A 21,263-nucleotide genomic window follows, 5' to 3' on the forward strand; every position below is an offset into this window, starting at 1 on the left:
ATCTAGTCTCAGCTTGATACCGATCTTTTTCTGGAAGCTTCTCAACTGAGGGCGGAGCTAACCTTTCACCTCACCAATCAAATTAATTCAGAAACGTTTTTATATTCTTTGAATTATTTATAATAAAATAAATACAATTTATGTCTTATTCTTCACTTACTATTAGTTTCATAACGATATGAATAAACTAATACTAATTAATTAATACTAGTGATCCAAACTAATGTACTGGGTTACAAAAGTGATATTTTTGTCGTATCCTTTCATATGTTAAAGATATTTCCCATGATAACGCTGCTCATTGTGTTTGTTGGTTGAGTCTTAAGCCGCAGTCACACAAGACTTTGAGCATGTGAAATTGTTTCGCATGCTGCAACGGTCGTGATATGATGTCACGCTGTGCAGCGTTTTTTTAAAAACTTAAATTCAACGCGTAACAAATTATAATACATCTAAAATGTAAAAACATACAATCTACTCAACTTTCCTGCAGCGCTGCAATTTTAAATTTGTTCTTTTAATTCAGATAGGTCCTCATGCTGTCACGTATCGATCTGCCATTTGTCACACGGTATCATGTGGTGCGAATTTGCAGGCCAGAGTTAACCAAGCTTGAACTTTGAAACGCAGGGAAATACAAAACCGTTCGCACGGATTTCCAGTCTGACGAATTTGCATGAATATGAATTGTCAATGAAACGAAAAGTGGAGTGTGACCGCCCCTTTACGAAGCGCCATCTAATGGTGTAACACTGTACGGTAACCAAAATTACTATCGCTACCACACCCACACCTTTTCTCAATACTAAATATTAATAAATACTATGGCTATTATTTATATTACGGCCGAATCACAACCATGCTGATATAAAGCCATATTGCAATCCAACTCAATGATATTGCTAATTTATAAAGGCTTTTTTAAAAGAAAAACAAGTAAAAATATTCCCTCTTAACCAGTGAATGATTTATTACAAAACATCATCAGACGAACAGTTATAACATTAAAAAATATTTATCAAAAGTATTTTTTTTTTTTACAAACACATACCAATACATAGTAAGTCTTGACAATTCTGGAAAAATGGAAGAAACCAGCAGCACACTAGCATATATAGATGATGGATTTCCAGTGCTGTGACGCTGTAGTGTGACTGTAAGAGCAGATAGTTACCCCGCCTCATCTGAACACGATCCACACGACACTTCATCCACTAAAGTCTGTGATTACAGAGGGATAAAATGTCACCACAGGGTCTGTATAACATGAAATGATTTGAAAGATTACTGTAATTCAAAGGCTTGGTTATACTTGACCATTAAACACATTGCACTCAGGATGCCATGCCAACGTGTACCGTGTATTCAATGAACATGCAGCATGCAATTGGTTGGCTGACAGGCGGAAAAATACTGCCTATTAAAATTTACACAAACTGGTCTTACGATTACAGTAGTCTGATGCAAAAAACGTTACACACAGGTTGCAATTAACAATGAACCTCAAAAATATAACAGAAATGTTGAACTTGTCAGACATGTGCTCTCCTTTATATAAAGACCTGACTGACTGACAGCATCCAACTGACTGTTGCACCTTCTCATGCAATAAAAATACTGTCTATTAGACTCAAATAACGACAAATTCAGCTTAGAAAAAGCGTTTTGGAGGAGAGTCATGCATATGAACACAAAAACATCCAGTCTGACGTGTGCAACGTTTGAGAGATTTGCCTATTAACTTTGACATCAACCGAACTTTAAAACCCTAATCTAACTGAAGCCTCCACCCACTGACTTCAGTCGGCACACATTTGGAATTAAGTTAAAAACAGGCCATACAGATCCCGTCGCACAGTACAAATCCAAATATATAAAAATTGTAAACATTACTCCAAGTACAAAAGTTTGTGAGGACTTCCAACGGGCCAACGGTCTATGGAAAACTTGTGATAACGTAGTTTGTTACGCAGTGATTTCTCTTAAGAGCACACGCGAATGAGTTCTAGTTAATATGAGATGTGTGACCGCATGCTTTACTATTTCTTACAATTTTTCAAAAGTGTCCTTAAGCCCGTTCATCTTAACACCTGTGAATATTTTAGATTTTTTTTTAGGTTGCATGTAAACTTAACATGCAACTCTGGGTGAAGAAAAAAAAAAAAAAAAAAAAAAAAACATTTGTGGGAACTGAAAATAACATGCAAAGTTGGGTGAAAAAGTGTACAGAAAGAATAAAGGAAAATTAAAGACATGCAAAAAAATAAGTGTGGGAACTGTGAAAATATACCTTAAAATTGAAGGGATGACATTTGGATTTTGGATGTTAAATTAAAGAATACACTTTATAAACTTAAAAGCGTAAATTTATGAAGCAGAGTGTAAGGAAAGGAATTTAAAGGGATAGTTCACCCAAAAATGAAAACTCGTGTACTCACCCCCATGACATTCCAAACCTGTCTGACTTTATTTTGTTGAACATAACAGATGATATTTTAAAGAATGTGGGTAACCAGTTTTTGGTCGCCACTGACTCCCACAGTATGAAAACATACTATGAAAGTCAATGGGGACCTTTTTCAAAATATCTTCTGGAATTCTTGAAGAAGAGTAAATGACAGAATGTGTTATTTTTTAGGTGAACTATCCCTGTAGTTTAAAATATTTTAAATCTAAATTCATCTTAAAAAAAAAAAAAAAGAGGAAAAATATAACTTAAAAACTGACCTATTTTGTTTGATGCATGAAATCCACAAATACATTGTACTTTTTTTTTGGACACCTTGACCAACATGTCAAGTTGCTTGAAGACACAACAGAGCCCTTTTTTCCTTCGCACGTATTATTTCAAATGCTCTGGAAATTCTTTGAGATTATAAAATAATACATGACAAGGGCCAAATGACAATTCCATTCAATACCTTTTAAAACCACAATGCTGGTGCAAAAATGAAAAGCTCTTGGAGGATGAAATGAATTCGAAGCATTTGCACATTTTCATAGAAAAATCAAGTCATTCAATTTCCCTCCTCAACAGGTTCACAGAAGGTGAGAAAAACGGACTAGCAACTGTCAAGTAGTCTTTTTGGCCAACAGTATGTCTCCAGTGTACATTATAAATAAAAAAGCATAAATATTCACTGTATAAGACTAGCTTACTTCCATTTACACGCTAATAAAATACTCCACTCTTTAATCTGCGTGGCATCAAACATCTCAGCGGGTGCGTTGAGAAGCCTGCGGATATGTAACAGTCTTCAGTCATTTATCTCTCTTTCAGTTTGCGTTTCTCTGGACTCCTGGTGTTTTGCGTTTCCGGCTTCACCGTCTCGGCGGCTTCATGCGCAGCTGCTGAGGAGCGCGGGTCGTCTTTGTTGGCATGATCGCCCCGATTCACGTTTTCCTCAACTTCTTCCTCGTCTTCATCCGAGCAAAGCCTCCAGTCATCCACTTCCTCGCTCTCTGATCCTTGCACGGCGATCTGGGGAACCAGCGGATTCCTCCTCTCTAAACACTCCTCCTCCGACTGCATCTCGCTCGTCATCTGCTTGAGCCGTGCGCCAGCAGTCGCAGATGTCTGAGGGGACATCGGAGGAGCCCTGTCATCCGGTTCGTCAAAGCTCACCTCCTGCACGGCTTCTTGTTTCTTGAAGGAATCACGACGTTCGGAGAGATTCAGCTTGCGCATTACGACGATCTGCTCCATGCGCTCGCCAGGCCAGTCCCTCAATCTCTGGACGCACAGGTATCCGCCCAGCCTGCTGTGATCCGCCGTGTATGTGGCACCACAGGCCCCCTCGGCCTCGGCCTCTCCCGGGACGTCCACCTCGCAGTGCGGGACCTCCAGTGTGTTTCTACGGGCTGCATGGGGCTTTTTGTCAGCGAATAAAGCCCCCGAGAGTTTCTCCGCAGACTGGATTCTCTTTAGCAGAGGGGAACGCGGAGGTTCTGCACTCCGGGGTCGGACCACGTGCCGAATGATGGTGGGGGGCGACAGGGTCTTGCCGTGGAAGGAGTGGAGGGTTTTGGAGATGCTGGGTAAGGGAGAGGGGGAGCGCTGAGGGGACAGGGCCTGCTGTGAAGAGGTGCAGGCCAGAGGCGAGGGTGGGATACTGCTGGTGGACTTGCGTCTCCCGACTTTAGTGTAGCGCTGGTTGCTGAGTTTAGACCCGAGGCCGTGCAGGGAGCTGGGCCGCATTTGCACCGCCGGTGAACTGGGAGAGCTGGAGCACGGGGAGGCGCTCTGGGGCAGGCTGGCATCTGAACGGATGGCAATGTTTTATGAATATTTGTAACAAAATAAAAATATAAACAAAACAACCTTTTAGGCATTTTGTAATCAGAGTAAGTGAACTAGAAATGATGTGCATAATATTAAATATTTCTTCAAATGTAAAGAGAAATATTCAGAAAAAATAAATCCGATATTTCAATCTGCATATTACAATAAACAATATCCAACAAACTTTTTTGCTGTTTTCTAATTGAATAAGTGAACTAGAAATAGTGCAGAATCTTAAATATTTGACAATATAAAAAGAAATGTTAAAACGTTTTTTTAAAAATTCTATATATTCTGCATATAACTATATGCAATATATTCAACAAACATTTTTGTCATTTTACAATCAAATAAGTGAACTAAAACTAGTGCCGAGTCGAAAATATTTCCTTATTTTACAATATAAAGAAAATAATTAATAAAAATAAATAATAATTTGATTTAAAAAAATTAAAACAGAAATAAGTATTTCAATTTCTAAATGTTTATCTAAATAATATAATAGCCAAAACATTTACCAAATTGTTTTGCTGTTTTGTAATTTAATAAGTGAAATAGCTCTTCATTTTATAATATAAAGAAAACATAGGATTATATTTAATATAATAGAATCATAAAAATTATATTTTAAAAATATAAATTTGTCATTTCTTAATTGAATAAGTGACCTAGAAATAGGTCTTATTGTGCCTCTCTTAATTTTAATTTTGTAATATAAAGAAACAAATATTTTTACTTCCTTTCTGAAACAAAATTAAAAATAAAAACTGTTGAAATAGTCTTTCATCTTCCTTATCTGTTAAAATCATGCCATACCAGCGGTGTGGTCGGGAACGGGGCTCCGGCAGGGTGTTGTGGGTCCAGAGGAAAGGCTGTGTGTGGGAGAGCCTGGCAGACTCTCGCTGGAGGACACAGAGTGATGCAGGCCAGAGGAGAAACTGCGGCTGCTGTGCATGACGGTGCTCTGTTTGGACAGCTTCTTCAGCATACTGCGCCTCCTGGGTGAACACCAGACATTATTCAGGTTAACGAAAACATCAATGATGGATCTTGATCTCTTGCAAGTGACATACCATTAACATGTGTCAAATACATCAGCCAGTAACCATATCTGCTAGGCTGTTAAAGGATATTAAATATTTTCTGCTGAGTAAATAGTGTTTAAAATAAATCTAATTTGCATTCACTGAATCGTATTATGTATGCAGAGGCATTATTTGTGGAATTGTTTATCCTGCACTCTGCATATTGGGATTGTCCATTGAAAACTAATATTTTGTAAAATAATATAAAAGCTTAAAAACAAGTGTTCTCCTGACCGGTCCTGACTGTCCTTCCATTTGCTCCTCTTACTGCGGCGAGCCATCTTTCCTTTACAGCTGCGCTTGCGTGCTGGCCCAATCTTTATAGATGTGTCCTCCAGCGCGATAGTCTGCAGGGCCACCTGGTTACCGCTCTGTATATTAAGAGAATCATAATGAACATAGATGTAATCTGACATAATCTTTGACCTCTCTTATATTTTATAGCAAACCATTTCATCTTTCAGTTATTAGCTTGAATTAAATTGACAAATAAATGAGCAATAATGCAATTTGAACTACATAGAACAAAAGGTTACTGCAATTTTTTGACTAGTATTAATTTTACTAGCTCAAATTGAATCGCAGATATTGTGAAAAAAAATCCAGATAGTAAAAATCAGTGTTAAAACTTTTTTTTGTCAAAATTACATTACAGTCATAAATTACAGTCATGGCCAAAAATATCGGCACCCTTGGTAAATATGAACAAAGGCGGCTGTGAAAATTAATCCGCATTGTTAATCCTTATGACCTTTTATTTAAAAAGTTCACAAAAATCTAACCTTTCATTGGATAATAAGAATTTAAAATGGGGGGAAATATCATTGTGAAATGTTTTTCTCAAATACACGTTTGCCACAATTAACGGCACCCTTTTATTCAATACTTTTTGAAACCTCCATTTTCCACTTTAACAGTTCAAAATTTTCTCCTATAATGCCCGATGAGGTTAGAGAGCACCTGACAAGAGATCAGAGACCATTCCTTCATCCAGAATCACTCCAGACCCTTTAGATTCACAGCTCCATGACGGTGCTACTTCTCTTCAGTTCACCTCACTCATTTTCTACAGGGTTCAGGTCAGAGGACTGGAATGGCCAGCAGAAGCTTGGTTTTGTGCTCAGTGACCCATTTTTGTGTTGTTTTTGAGGTTTGTGTTTGGATTATTGTACAGTTGGAAGATCCAAACAAAGGCCCATTATAAGATTTATAACAGAGTCAGTCACTTATTGATTTTTAATCTGTTGGTATTTGATAGAATCCATGATGCCATGTGTCTAACCAAGATGTCCAGCAGAAATATAGGCCCACATCATCAAAAATACAGCAGTATATTTCACTGCACACATGGGGTACTTTTTATCCCGGTATTCACCAAAACCCATCTTGATTGTTTGCTGCTAAAAAGCTAATTTTTTCCCATTTGAAGTGCCAGTCCTGTCTGATAACTGAATATGCTGGAGATTGTTTTTGGATGAGTGAGGAGAATTTTTCTTGAAACCCTCCCAAACAACATGTGGTGATGTAGGTGCTGTTTGACAAATTTTTTTAAAGGTTTTCTGACCCCCAGACTCAACTATTTTCTGCAATTCTCCAGCTGTGGTCCAGCTGAGAGTCTTTAGCCACTCAAACTCTCCTTCTCACCGTGCATTAGGACGATATAGACACACGTCCTCTTCCAGGCAGTTTCGTAACACTTTCTGTTGATTGGAAATTCTTAATTATTGCTCTGATGGTGGAAATGGGGATTTTCACTGCTCTAGCTCTTTTCTTAAAGCCACTTCACTAATTTGTGAAGCTCAATTATCTTTTCTGCACATCAGAAATATATTATTTGGTTTTTCTCATTGTGATGAATGATTAAGGGAATTTGGGCTTTGTTTTCCCTCCTATTTATATTTCTGTGAAACAGGAAGCCATGGCTGGATAATTTCATGTTCATAATCACCCTGGAGTGCTCAAAATTGTGAATATGAATGGGAATATACTTCAGAGATATTTTACTCATAAGAATTTCTAGGGGTGAAAATAATTGTGTCCAACGTGTATTTGAGAAAAACATTTATTTCATAATGATATTTTTGGCCATGACTGTATATATTTGACTAGTCAATACCCCTATTTTAGATATCTGTACTGCAACTATGACTAGTTATTCTTCATACAGCAGATATCTACTATGTAAAAGACTAGTAAATACTCTACTTTAAATTTACTAATTTATAATTACTTTTTATACTTATATTTTTAATCTTATATTGCTAATTCATTACTATTAAATGTTGACATCTGTAATTACATCAAAGATATCTGCAATTCAATTTGGACTAGTAAAAAGCTTAGTAAACTTTTTTGACTTGTGATATATAATTTTTGTTTAAAGTAGTTCAAACTAAATTATTACTAGTAGAATTATCGGTTTAAAATTTTAAAATGACAAAAAAAACGTATTTTTATTTATTTTTTGTATTTAATACATTTATGTTAACGTCTGTTCACTGTCATTTTGCTGTTCCCAAAATTTTATAAAAACAATAAGCCAGTTGAGACTGTGTGGAAACAACAACAATCCTTAGCCATGGCAAAAATCACTGGAAAGTTCAAAACGGTTGTGTTTTCTGTGAAATTCTTCAAAAGACAATTTATCTTTGGTCTGGTTCAGAGTATTACAGAACAGTTCAGTGAATCCCAGCATGCTTCTGTTCGAATACCTTCAAAAGCAGCTCCATCATCTCTGTGTGCACTAGACCCTGCACTGACTCTCCATTCACATGAGTGATCAGATCACCTGCTCGCAGTCCAGCCTCATGGGCAGGGCTGCTCTCCTCCACACCCTGACAGAAAGAGCAAGAGCGATCAGAATAACCAGACCGATAAGCACCTGTAAAGCTCGGTGTCTGAGTATAGGATTGATTCTCCACATACCGAGACCATGTGGTGTATGGTGTAGATGTCGCTGGTCCCCATGTACACACGAATGGTCTGCAGGGTGAAGCCATATTTCTTCCCAGAGCTGTGGATGATGATGGGGGGACGGAGCCTGCTGATGCTGAGTGACAGGTCTCGATTTGGGGAGGAGTCTCTGGATGATGGGTTAGAGGAAAACGATCGAGAAGAAATAGAACGCGCTTGCAGGCTGCCACTCCCATCATCTGGGGAGGAGGAAGAAGGGGGAAAAATGTCAAAAATAATACAGATAAAGCAAATTTTTTTTTAAGATTTAGTTTTGGAATTTTGCCTTTATTATGACAGGACAGTGTAGAGATGACAAAAAGTGAAGTGGGAGAGAGAGGGGTGGGATCGGGAAAGGTGCTCGAGCCAGAATTCGAACTCATAACGCAACAGTATTATATGTCTTTATATGATTCCATCGATTATAAAAACCGGCAAAATACCAGAAATGGCTCATTCCACAGACGGGAATCAATGAATCGCTTTCGATCAGATTTATAAAAGGTACATCATACAGGAGAATATATCATTATCTTTTTTAAAAAAGCTAACGGTTTATTGAAACTTCAAAATAAAAGTTTAAACGCTTGCTCTGATTTTGCATGTTTTAATGTCCACATATTCAAGAAACACCAGTGGCTGATGCATTTTTATCAAAGAAGTGGCCAAATATTAAAGATTGTGGACATTTGAATTTAACGTTTAGTCAATATTAAACAAGGATTAGATCGTGCTGTAAAGTGTAAAAACAATTGTCAGGCCATTGGTGCTCTCTGCAGGGATTTGATATAAAACAACATACATAAATTATGATTATATTGTTTCATTACATATATATTTGTATGCATTTGAACTCTCTTGTTCAATAAAACCATATGATTACTTGCTTTTGATATTTTATTTGAACCAAATATTTTTGCCTCATTGCTATTCTATATGTATTTAAAGTCATTTTAAAGTCTATTGTTCACATAGGTCTGTTTTTATAAAAAAAAAAAAAAAAGATCGGATTACTCTATTAAATCGCCAAAATAATCGAGCGATTACTCAAATACCAAAATAATCATTAGTGACAACCCTAAAAATATACAATATCATTTTCAGTGTTGAGTTACATGTAATCCAGATTATGTAATCAGATTCCAAAAATTAAGTATTTGTAATTAGATTACATTGTTTTAAAACACTTATCAGATTATAGATTTTTCTCTTGTAAATTTTATTTTAGAAAAATTCTACTGTGTGTCATACAATTTAGCTTTGACTATATTCACAATTCAGAATTGCCATGTAAATATCCTGTAAATAAATGTGATCCATGTTTCTAAATTTAGGGAAAAAAGCACCTTGTAAGAGACAAATAATTAAGCAAGTAACTAAACACTGCTGATATATAGCTTTGAAACACTATGTCTTTATCATATCCGATGACCTTTACTAATTATTGATTCTGGAAGTTTGGAAAAAATTATTTCAAACCTGGAAAGACCCCTGAGATTTTAAGCTAATATTTCAATCACATTTGCACTGTTCTCTGACGTCAGTTAATGGTCGCACTGACATGCAAATAAATTAATAAAATATTAATTGAATTCATTTGTTCATTTTAAATTGACATTTATGATTTACTTAATAATTAGCTTTTCATCAACCCCCTGCAGTTCTTTCATTAACCTCAGTTTGGGAAACCATGGTGTAGTGCGATGTTTAATGCACTTCATATTTTTGTAAAAATAAATAATAATAATAATAATAATAATAAATATACATTTTTTCTCTCTCAAAAGTAATCTAAATAAAAAAAGTAGCGCTCTTAAAATAAGTTTGTTTACATAATGTGTGTACTGTGTATATTTAATGTATATATAAATTTATATATATAATTTTAATTTTAATATATATATAAATACACACATACAGTATATATTTTGAAAATATTTACATGTATATATTTATATTAAAATAATTTATATTATATATAAATCTATTTAATATATAAACATAACATTTTTCTGAAATGTATCCGTGCATGTGTATTTATATATACACAGTAAATATACACAGCACACACACATTATGTAAATAAAAACTTATTTTAGATGCGATTAATCATTTGACAGCACTAGAGAAATTAGCTTGCTAAATAGAATGAATCTAATAGATTACATTATAAAGTACAATTTTCATTATGTAATTTGTACCCAACCCTGATCACTCTCCAGATATGAGAAGTAATATTTTGCAACACTGCAGTGGTCACTGTGGGGTCTGACCTGGCGTGATGATGAGTGAGAGCGTAGACACTGATGCAGACTTGGGAACTTTGCGTCCTGGTGAGAGCCGCTGCCTGTCAGGTGTCTCCAGCTGGTTTCCAAAGCACTGAGGACTCCCTTGTTCCCTTGGTGATGAGTGCTTCGTTCCTGTGCTGTTGCTACGTAGTCGGATTCGTCGTAGGTTGGATACGACAACTTCAGCTGCAGAAAAAAAGGTTTGCATCAAAACACTCCTCCACCCTTGTGAATGTAGCATAACGTTATTGTATTTAGGTGGACATTAATTTGAACATTGCTAGGGCACACATTTACTATAAAATTCTGTATAAATATGCAAATATAGTGACTCAAAACTCAAACTTTGTGTGTACAGTAGAAAATACGTATGGTAGAAAACACTGCAATGTGGCAAAGCATAAAAACAATACTTGAATTCAAATTCAAAAAGTAACATTCAAAAAATTATATATAATAGGGCTACAAGATGATGGTTAAACATCTAATCAATTATTTTGCTAAAAAAATATAAATCACGAATATTAATCATCATTGTTGTCAATTCTTTTTTTTCTTCATTTCAACAGAATTATTACACTTTTGCATAAGCACAAATCAAGAGAAGGTCAACTCACATGGTTTGCTCGCAGATTTATTCGCAGCAAACAGCGCAAATAACCTCATGAAAGACAGGCAAATGTATTTGCCGGTATTTTCAGCTCATTAACGCTTTTTCCATAATATAGAGAGCGTGTGTGCGCATGGTTGCCAGGTTGGGAAGATTACGTATAATCACTGGGCAAAAATGTATCCATTTATGAAAAATGGGGGATTTTATGGAAGATTTAAACTATTGAAATAAGTAACCATAAAAGCTTGTGAAAACACACAAATGGCGAATTAAAATGAAAATGTTCAGGATAAATAACGATTATGCTTAATAAATCGAGAGAAGCAGAAATCATGATTAAAATTATGATTCACAGTTCAGACCTAAAATATAATTCTAAAAATGTAAATAAAAAAAAAAAAACTCAATTAATTCCACTGTTATAGACATTTTTCCTGAATGCGGAGGTCACGCCTGACTCTTAACCGGAAGGATACTTTGCATTTCCAGTCTCCAGTGTTTCTAGTCAAATTAGCGTATATTCCGAACTGATAATTATTAAAATGTTTTTTTTAGTGCTGGGCAACGATTAAATATTTTAATCGCGATTAATCGCATGATCTTCTGCGATTAATCACGATTAATCGCAGCATGCGCCAAATTCAATAATGAAATCAAAAGTAGAGTATTGTGTAACTTTATTCTTTCAAAGTTCTGCTGTATGAACAAAAGTGCAATAACATTTGGTTTGTCAAAACTTTAAACAGATAAAGGGCTTTTTTACAGCAGTTAAAAGTTAACAGTTAACATTTCTTGTAAATCTTAACTTTGACATTAATGTAATCAAATTAAATATAACATTAACGTATAAATAAAACATTAAAACAAAGTTTTTAGTTTGTAAAAAAATAATCTATAGTTCTCCCACATGCTGCATCCAATGTAGCCTGCCGAAGCCTTCCTTCAGTGTTTGTTTGGGTGGGTGATTTGCTGGCATCAACGGTGTGCATTGCATTTAAGTGATACTTCAGACTCGAAGTACTCCGATGATAAGAAAATTCAGCTTTGCAGTGGTTACAAATAGCTTTAGTTCTATCAATTCCACCGTGTGTTAGAGGTTTAAAATAAAAATGTCCCTTTAAGATTTCGGTACCTTTTTCCATTTTTCTGTCCGCACCTGATATTTTCTGTTTCGCGCTGTAGCTCTCTTATGGTGCGTTCACACCAGACGCGAATGAAGCGTTAAGCGCGAGTGATTTACATGTTATGTCAATGCAAAGACGCGATTAGACATCCTGCGGTGCGATTCGCGCGAATGAGGCGGCGCGAATGACGCGATTCGCGCGAATGGCGCGGAGCGAATTGAGCGTTTCGAGCGTTTGATGCGCGGAACGCAAGTTGAAAAATCTGAACTTTGGCGGATATTTCGCGCCGCGCCAGCCAATCAGGAGCTTGCTCTAGTAGTGACGTGATTAAGAGCAGAGGCAGAAATCAAAACAACAATAAAGGACATCTTGTGTTTATCCACTACAGAGACATCAGAGCCAGCGGCAAATGTCAGAAGGACTAGCCGAGGTTATGCTCCTCTCTTCGGCATACATGAGCACGAGCGTCCGGTGATCGCCTGGAACTCACGGCTCCGAAATTGGCTAAGCACATTTTCAAATAGGGGCTGTTTTTATAAATAAACCGCAGATTTGAGTTTTAAACAACTACATTCTCGGCTGAAATACACACGTCCAGTGTTTCCATAGCACATAAAGGTGATTTTATTTGCCAAATTCTATACATATGCTCTCTGTGGCAGTCATACCTGTGCGCCTGGCAGAAGCCCCGCCCATGATGCGACTTCGCGTCTGTTGTGCAGTGAATTTCACGCGCGAATGAAGCTAGTAAACCCAAAATGTTCACGCGTCCAACTACGCGCGAATAGCGCGATTTATTCGCGCAAGTCGCGTCCGGTGTGAACGCACCATTAGGCACACAACAAATGATTTCATTGGTTGAGACGCGTGATGACGCTCATCCCAAGCAGCCAGTAGCATACTGATAAACATCCCACCCCAGCTGTGACCCAGTAAGTGAGATTGAGGTCTCTGCAGAGTAAAAGAGGGCGTTTCTGAATTTGTGGGTGTTTTCAAACTGCTGGGAGTTTCTCAATCATACAAACAAAATGATCCCCTTTACCTAACCCCACCCCTAAACCTACCATCACTATGACGTCAGCCAATCAGGACACATGGTCTAAAAACGCCTCGATCTGGTAACTCCCATTACTTTGCTGCAGAGACCTATACTTGCAGTAAGTTAACGCGCGATAAACTAATTGTCGGCGTTAATTAATTAATGCGTTAACGCGATAAAAACGCGTTAACTTGCCCAGCACTAGTTTTTTTTAAAAAGCACATGGCTCAATAGCACCATCACTTTACAGTGTCGCAATGAATGACATTTGTCAGTGCCTCACTCCTCAAAGTTTAATGAGTGTACGGACGACACGAAGCCTACGTTAGCTACGGCTGTGTCCAAAAGCGTAGGCAGCTGACTTTGCAGGCAGCATTTTTGCACAAAGGCACCTCACGAAACTTATTTCGGACAGGCTTCTGAGGCAGCGTAACGGTTTAATAATCTTCAACAAAATAGAACAAGCTTTGGTAATAACTAAATGAATATTTAATTACTATAGTACTGATTTCTCGCTAGAAATAACATCAAAAGTGCAAAACGTTAGTCAGAAATATACATTTACACAAACTAATCACCAAACGCAACTTTCAGATGCCATCTTTATTTTTTAGCTCAACTCTCACGGAATGGAATGCAAAGGATTGTGGGATATCAAAGGCAGCGAAGGATACATCTATGCTGCCTTCAAAATTCGATCAGAAGAAGGTACCTCCGGAGACAGGAAGTGAAGCAGAATTTGGATTCGGACGTGCCTTGATGCCTTCCTGCCTTGGAATGCTGCTTCCGAAGGCAGCATTTTAGAGCTTTCGGATGCAGCCTACATTAAAAACAGATGGGCATTATTTGAATGGGTTCTTATGGAGACCGGAACAGAAGAGCATCCAATCGGAAGTTAGAATTTGTAATGGTGGTGCTCAGTGTACTCAGGAAATGGTCTATACTGAAAAATGCTTTTTTTTTTTGGACAAAATATAGTTTCACAGCTGCTTTCAAGTCGCCCACTGGCAGATGAGGCAAAATGTTCATTTTGAAAATTTGTGAAGGGCAATAAATTTGATGACCGAAAACATTCTCAGTGTCAGCTTACCCTCGTCGTCTGTGGAGAGGGCGAATCGAGGCATGGCCTCCAGGCTGTGTGTGCTGCTCACCACTAGGGGGCTCACAGCTCGCTCAGGCTGAGAAGAGCTGGAAGAAGTACGAGGGCGCAGACTGGAAGATTTCAAACACACATTCAGACAGAGTGCTGGAAAATAACATCTACTGTGACGGAGTCAAAAACATCAAAACAACATACTAAAATCGAATACTACTACTACTAATGCAATACTAGACTGGGTGTAATGTTTTTTGTTTTTAATAAAAGTGTAGCCATAAGAAACATTTTCATTAAAAGTGAACCAAAAAAGAAATACATTTTATATTTCTATATCTAATTATCTATCTAGGCATTATATATACATATCATTTAGTTTAACTTGTACTAAAATTAATAAAAATAATGAATGAACATATCAATATACAGACATAAAACAACCAAATGTATATCATTTTTACAAGTAAAAATGCAATTTGGCCAAAGGTATCTTATTTTGACTACTCAATTACATTTTTATTAGTAAGAATTATTGCATTTTTAACTAGTCTAAATAATAAAAATAACTTTTTAGACAAAATTATATTTTAGATACCTGCTGTTAACTTATTACTAGTCAAAATTGACTTACGGATAACTTAAATATTATATTTTGACTAGTCAAAACCCCAGATATCTGTAATGCAATTTTTGAAGTAATTATTCATACAGAAAGCAACTACAATGTAAGTTTGACTAGCACATATTCTAACATTTATTTTTTTATAATAAAATTTACAAAACACACTACTTTAAAAATAAAATGAAACCAGAAAATACAAAAGTAATAAAAAAAAAATATATTAATAAAAACCACAATATATAGTTCAGTCATGAAACTCTAGATGGCACAGGCTAACGGGTTGTTAACGTAACTGATGATATTCAGAGAGTTAAAACGGGTTATTTTATATGCTATTTGTGCAGTAGCAGTATATCTTGGTGCCATAGAATGGAAAGCTGTATTTACCTGGGCATAGTTGAATAATAAGAGTTCTGTACAATGGAAATGACATACCGTGAGCCTCAAACACCATTGTTTCCTCCTCATGTAAATCTTGTGAATGCAAAAAAAACACTGAAAAAAAATAGGCGACTCAGAACATAACACCGACTGTGACGTTACAGTCGGGATCACTAATAGTTAAACCCCCAATATTTGCATATACCCACTCATTTTCTAGGCCAGCCGCCAACCGAACCATCAGAAGTTCTGCAGGTATTGTGAAGAAACAAGCGAGGACAACAGCGAAAATGGCAGATCATGGAAATAAATGTTATGTTCCAGGCTGTGCAGGGGATGTGATGTGCTGGGATAGGTTGCTGTCTGTATTCAGAAAGGCACGGAAAACAAATAACGTGTTCCAATAAAATAACCCGAGCTAAAGGGACATGATTAGCTAGGTGCTTGCAAGCAGTAGCCTGCTACATTACAGAACATAAGATTTCACTTACCACATGAACAGAGTAAAGAGAGATGACTGAGGATGATGGCGCATGATTTACAGATCCTGAGCACCACTGACAAGCATCTGATCTTGTAAAATGTGTGGTAAGCACTGCCACTGTAATTTACACAGAGCACGTGCGATCGCAAATCTCGAAAGTGAAAGTAAAAAACGATCATGAATTTGAAAGCAGTTTTAATGCCCCGCATATTAATAGCGGCTCCCTGATGCCCGCATTTTATATAAGTATAATTACGCAACGATATAACTGCGAGAGAAAGTATTGAAATATGTTTTCCCTGTGTTTCCTTCCTACTGTGTGAGCTACTGAAATGAGCCGCACTGTGAAACAGCCAATCAGAACAGAGCTCAACGTTGAGGCGCACTGTGAAACAGCCAATCAGAACAGAGCTCAACGTTGAGGCGCACTGTGAAACAGCCAATCAGAGCAGAGCTCAATGTTGAGCCGCACTGTGAAACAGCCAATCAGAACAGAGCTCAATGTTGAGCCGCACTGTGAAACAGCCAATCAGAGCAGAGCTCAATGTTGAGCCGCACTGTGAAACAGCCAATCAGAACAGAGCTCAATGTTGAGCCGCACTGTGAAACAGCCAATCAGAACAGAGCTCAATGTTGAGCCGCACTGTGAAACAGCCAATCAGAACAGAGCTCAATGTTGAGCCGCACTGTGAAACAGCCAATCAGAACAGAGCTCAATGTTGAGCCGCACTGTGAAACAGCCAATCAGAGCAGAGCTCAATGTTGAGCCGCACTGTGAAACAGCCAATCAGAACAGAGCTCAATGTTGAGCCGCACTGTGAAACAGCCAATCAGAACAGAGCTCAATGTTGAGCCGCACTGTGAAACAGCCAATCAGAGCAGAGCTCAACGTTGAGGCGCACTGTGAAACAGCCAATCAGAACAGAGCTCAATGTTGAGGCGCACTGTGAAACAGCCAATCAGAACAGAGCTCAATGTTGAGCCGCACTGTGAAACAGCCAATCAGAGCAGAGCTCAACGTTGAGGCGCACTGTGAAACAGCCAATCAGAGCAGAGCTCAACATTATTATTCACGACCCTTCCAAATAAGGTAATAACAGACCATTTCATTCTAGGGGCAAATCCTAGGGTTTTAAATGGACATGTAAAACAGTTTCTGGAGAATTTTTGCCCTTACCTAAGCCACATACCTTCTATGTAGATATCAAAGAACACTTTAAAATATTGAATCAATGCATTCTATGGCACCTTTAAATACTCACGCCACCATATCACCATATGCATTGGCAGTACCTAGTACTTGCTTGCAGCAGCAATTATCTACAACTATAGCGATAATCAACAGCAGCAGCGTAGCAGATCTATTCCGCCAAGACCAAAAGCATTAACGTTGTAATATCCATCACCATGCTAAAATCTTCCGAGAGTTGTCATGATTGAAATAGTACTTCAGTGATATTAAATGAACACTGATTGTAACGTACACAACATATATGTAGTGTAAAAATAATTCAAATTTTCTGTATTGTCTATAACATGGTCTATTCAATTGTAATGACACGTCAGCGGTGACAGAATTTTGTTTTTTGAGTGAACTGATTTCTTTATTCCTCTATTCACACCTTGCCCTCTGAGCCGAGAGCCTCTTGTCTCCAGTGGAGGCCTGCCGCTGGATCTCTCCATGTGAGTGAGTGTCCCTCCCATCCGCACGGTCCTCTCTCTCTTCACTGTGACTGCGGTCAGAGGAGAAACTCAGGTTGGATGGGGTGGCCAGGTGCTCTGTGCTGCTGTACACCTACAAAATTGTGGAAAAGAAATGTCAGAGAGAGAAAAAAATTGCCAAAAATTAAACTAAAATTAAAAGCACTTCAGCTAGATGCCAAGGCAACATTCTCCTTTTAATTTAACTTGACATACTAAAATAACTAAAACTGAAAAAATAAATAAATAAATAAATAAATAAATATATATATATATATATATATATATATATATATATAAACATACAGTTTTTATAAACATGCAGCACAACAGAACGTTTTTGTGTGTTGTGTGAATGCTAATTGGAAGTCGCAATTAAATAAGATATAACATCGGAATTAGACAAAGTCATAATGACAAGAAATAAACTATGATGGCTATTCTATTAAAAAAAAATTTCAGTATTATAAAAGCGTGCAGACAGCAGAAGGTTCCAACCTTGCTGAAACGATTTGACCAAGAGGAAAACCGTCTTATTTCTAGGGAAGACTCTTCATCATTAGTTTCATCATCTTCATCAGAGGCCAAATGATGGTAGCGTTCAGATCGAGCTACATGGGGAAAAAAAACAAACAAAAAGGATTTAGGGAGTAATAGGTAAGTACAATGAAGACATAACTGCATCTCAGTGCATAAGCCGCAAGAATGAGCTGACATTTCCAGAGCGCTTCGCTTCAGGCATTTGTGAAGCTCGCAGAATCTCCTCCCTGTGCTGAATTAGAGAGACTCACTGTCAAAATAACTAGTGTCATCTTCGGCCTCCAGCTGAGGGATGAACTCCGCTTTCTGACGCAGGAGTCCATTCCAGTCCAGACCACTGAAGAACATATGCTGCTTTACTTCTGAAGTCCCACCTACAAACACATGTGAATTCATCAAATCTGACCACAGCTCTGCATAAAACTCTTGTATGAATGATTTTTGCAGTACATCTAATCCTAAACATTAATTTTGAACTTAAATGGGTCATATCATGTATTTTCTGTCATTTTGTTTCATTATAGGTGATGGTAGTTTTTCATGCAATTTTAATTTTATTTTTCATGACCATTTCCGGCCCTTTCCAGAGGCATAAAATGTCTCATTTTAATTCAGAGGAACAAAAATGGATTACATAAAATTTACAAAAATATGTATTTCTAAAAATTCAAAAACACACAATACATCAACAATACAAACAAAACAATCACAAACAATATATAAATTATTTACAAAAATTTATAAAATTAATTTATAAAAACAAAATATTTTAAGTATAATGTAAATGTATATAAATTACGAAAATTCAAAATATAAAAATAAATGTATATTTCTAAACATTTCAAAAAAATATATAAAAAATAAAATTATATAATGTACTAAATTTAAAAATAAAGTTTTATAAATATTTAAATTAAAAAATTATTTATATATAATTGATAAAAATTCTAAATGAAAAAAGCTAGATAAATTTGCTGAATGCGTTTTATCAGCTTTGTTTCAATATGTGCTCTTTCTGAAACACTCATATGAACCCTTGGAAAAAATAAGTTAACTATACCTAGGTAACAATTATACTAAACAGGTTTTTTAACAATTCCTATCGACTACAAATGAATGTCAAAGCACCTCTTCCAAGCCTCTCCTGTGGGTTTTGGTTCAGTAATCGTGTGATCAAGTCCTGGGCGTCTACAGGAAGGGTATCATCTCCATCTGGCCAGATAATCTCATCTGCATAAGGAACACAGTGTATCAAATCTGGCAGTTTCATTTTAAACTAGTTGGTAAAGCTTCCTGACCCTTTAATGGTATCTGTGTCCTGCCAGCTGGCAGGGCAGTTCATCTGAACTCACCACTCACAACCTGTCCAAAAAGCTCTTCCGGTGTGTCTCCGAAGAATGGCACACATCCCACCAGAAACTCGTACAGGATGACGCCCATGGCCCACCAGTCGACAGGTTTCCCGTAGCCCTGCCGCAAGATCACTTCTGGAGCAATGTATTCCGGGGTGCCACAAACCTATGAATACAACAAATAAAACAATGCGAAACAAAGGCAGATTCTATATTAACATCAATAAAGTGTCTGGAAAATTGGCATAGACTGAGTATTACGTTCTTGCCCACCTGCTTATCGATAAACTCCCTAGTGTCTTTCTCAATGTGGCCCTCGTACAGATTGGTTGTCATATTCATGAGGCCGATTTTCGAAAGCCCGAAGTCAGTGAGTTTAATATGTCCCATTGAAGTAATCAAGAGGCTGCAAAGGATTAACAGAACTGGTTAACAACAGTTACACTGACAAAGTTGCATAAATGAGGTCTGCAGTTCTTTTCTCACTTGTCTGGTTTGAGATCTCTGTGCACAATGCCATAACTGTGGAGGTACTCCAGCGCTAGAACAGTCTCCGCAAAGTACATCCTGGTCATATCCACAGGAAGTGGGCCCATGTTCTTTAGCAGAGTGGCACAGTCACCACCTGGAGATCATATTTATACATGGTACATACATATACATTATATACATTTACTTATAATAATTTATGAATTAAATCTAAACAATCTGCAATGGTAATACTTTACTGAAAGACTTTATGTATAATGCATAATAAAGTTATTCATAATGTACACTGCATTATATCTTTCCATAAATAATGGTAACATGCATCACAATATTTGAAAGTTTGCTAGTCATGTGTTTTAATGCATTACACTTTCTAAATGAATAGATAAGTATTGTAATGTATAAAAACAGTAATATTGTTTACTTAAACAATGCATTGTTTATTTAAAACAATGCTTCTCTATTTTGATATACTTTAAAATAGAATTTATTTCTGTGATGCAAAGCTGAATTTATATCAGCCATTACTCCAGTCTTCAGTGTCACATGATTCTTCAGAAAACAGTCTAATATGCCGATTTATTTTAATCAATGTTAGAAACAGCTGTGCTGCTTAATATATTTTGGAAGCTGTGATATTTTTTCCAGGATTCTTTGATGAATAAAAAAAAATGAAATAGAAGAGCATTCTTTTCCAACAATATAAGCTTTTACTATCACTTTTGATCATTTTAACACATAAATAAATAAATATACATACACACACACATACAGTGTTGGGGTAATACATTACAAGTAACGCAAGTTACGTAATAACTTTTTTCAAGTAACTAGTAAAGTAACATTACTTTTTAATTTACAAGAAAATATCCGAAGTTGCTTTTTCAAATAAGTAACGCCTGTTACTTTTTTCCTATTTATTGACTGACAGTGCACTGTGTGAACATGCTGTTACTGTAGTTCTAGACTAAATGTGCATGTGCATTAATTAGTAAAGCATTAGGGGTAGTCGTGGCCTAATGGATAGAGAGTTGGAATTGTAACCCGAAAGTCGTGGGTTCGAGTCTCAGGTCCAGCAGGGATTGTGGGTGGGGGAGTGAATAACCAACACTCTCTCTACCCTCAATACCACGACTGAGGTGAGACCCTTAAGCAAGGCACCGAACCCCCAACTGCTCCCCGGGCGCCGCAGCATTGGCTGCCCACTGCTCCGGG

General features: G+C 37.0%; 1 protein-coding gene across 2 annotated transcripts in view; it reads right to left on the bottom strand.

Annotated features, from left to right (window-relative positions):
- Window positions 1-947: 947 nt before the first annotated feature.
- LOC306857186 (microtubule-associated serine/threonine-protein kinase 3-like) overlaps window positions 948-21,263 on the bottom strand; it is a 52,747-nt gene continuing 32,431 nt past the window's right edge. For both annotated transcript variants that reach the window (XM_079396973.1, XM_079396974.1), the window contains 14 exons: window positions 20,046-20,184; window positions 19,833-19,965; window positions 19,560-19,725; window positions 19,336-19,437; window positions 18,459-18,581; window positions 18,166-18,278; window positions 17,589-17,761; window positions 14,474-14,595; window positions 10,593-10,793; window positions 8,293-8,519; window positions 8,079-8,201; window positions 5,602-5,738; window positions 5,099-5,280; window positions 948-4,260 (listed from right to left, as the gene is read on the bottom strand). In XM_079396973.1, the coding sequence (XP_079253099.1) occupies window positions 3,266-4,260; window positions 5,099-5,280; window positions 5,602-5,738; window positions 8,079-8,201; window positions 8,293-8,519; window positions 10,593-10,793; window positions 14,474-14,595; window positions 17,589-17,761; window positions 18,166-18,278; window positions 18,459-18,581; window positions 19,336-19,437; window positions 19,560-19,725; window positions 19,833-19,965; window positions 20,046-20,184 (2,936 nt within the window). In that variant the 3' untranslated portion in view covers window positions 948-3,265. The remainder of the gene's footprint in view (window positions 4,261-5,098; window positions 5,281-5,601; window positions 5,739-8,078; window positions 8,202-8,292; window positions 8,520-10,592; window positions 10,794-14,473; window positions 14,596-17,588; window positions 17,762-18,165; window positions 18,279-18,458; window positions 18,582-19,335; window positions 19,438-19,559; window positions 19,726-19,832; window positions 19,966-20,045; window positions 20,185-21,263) is intronic.

Source organism: Barbus barbus (assembly GCF_936440315.1).
Source record: "Barbus barbus genome assembly, chromosome: 37".
Taxonomy (NCBI): Eukaryota; Metazoa; Chordata; class Actinopteri; order Cypriniformes; family Cyprinidae; genus Barbus; species Barbus barbus.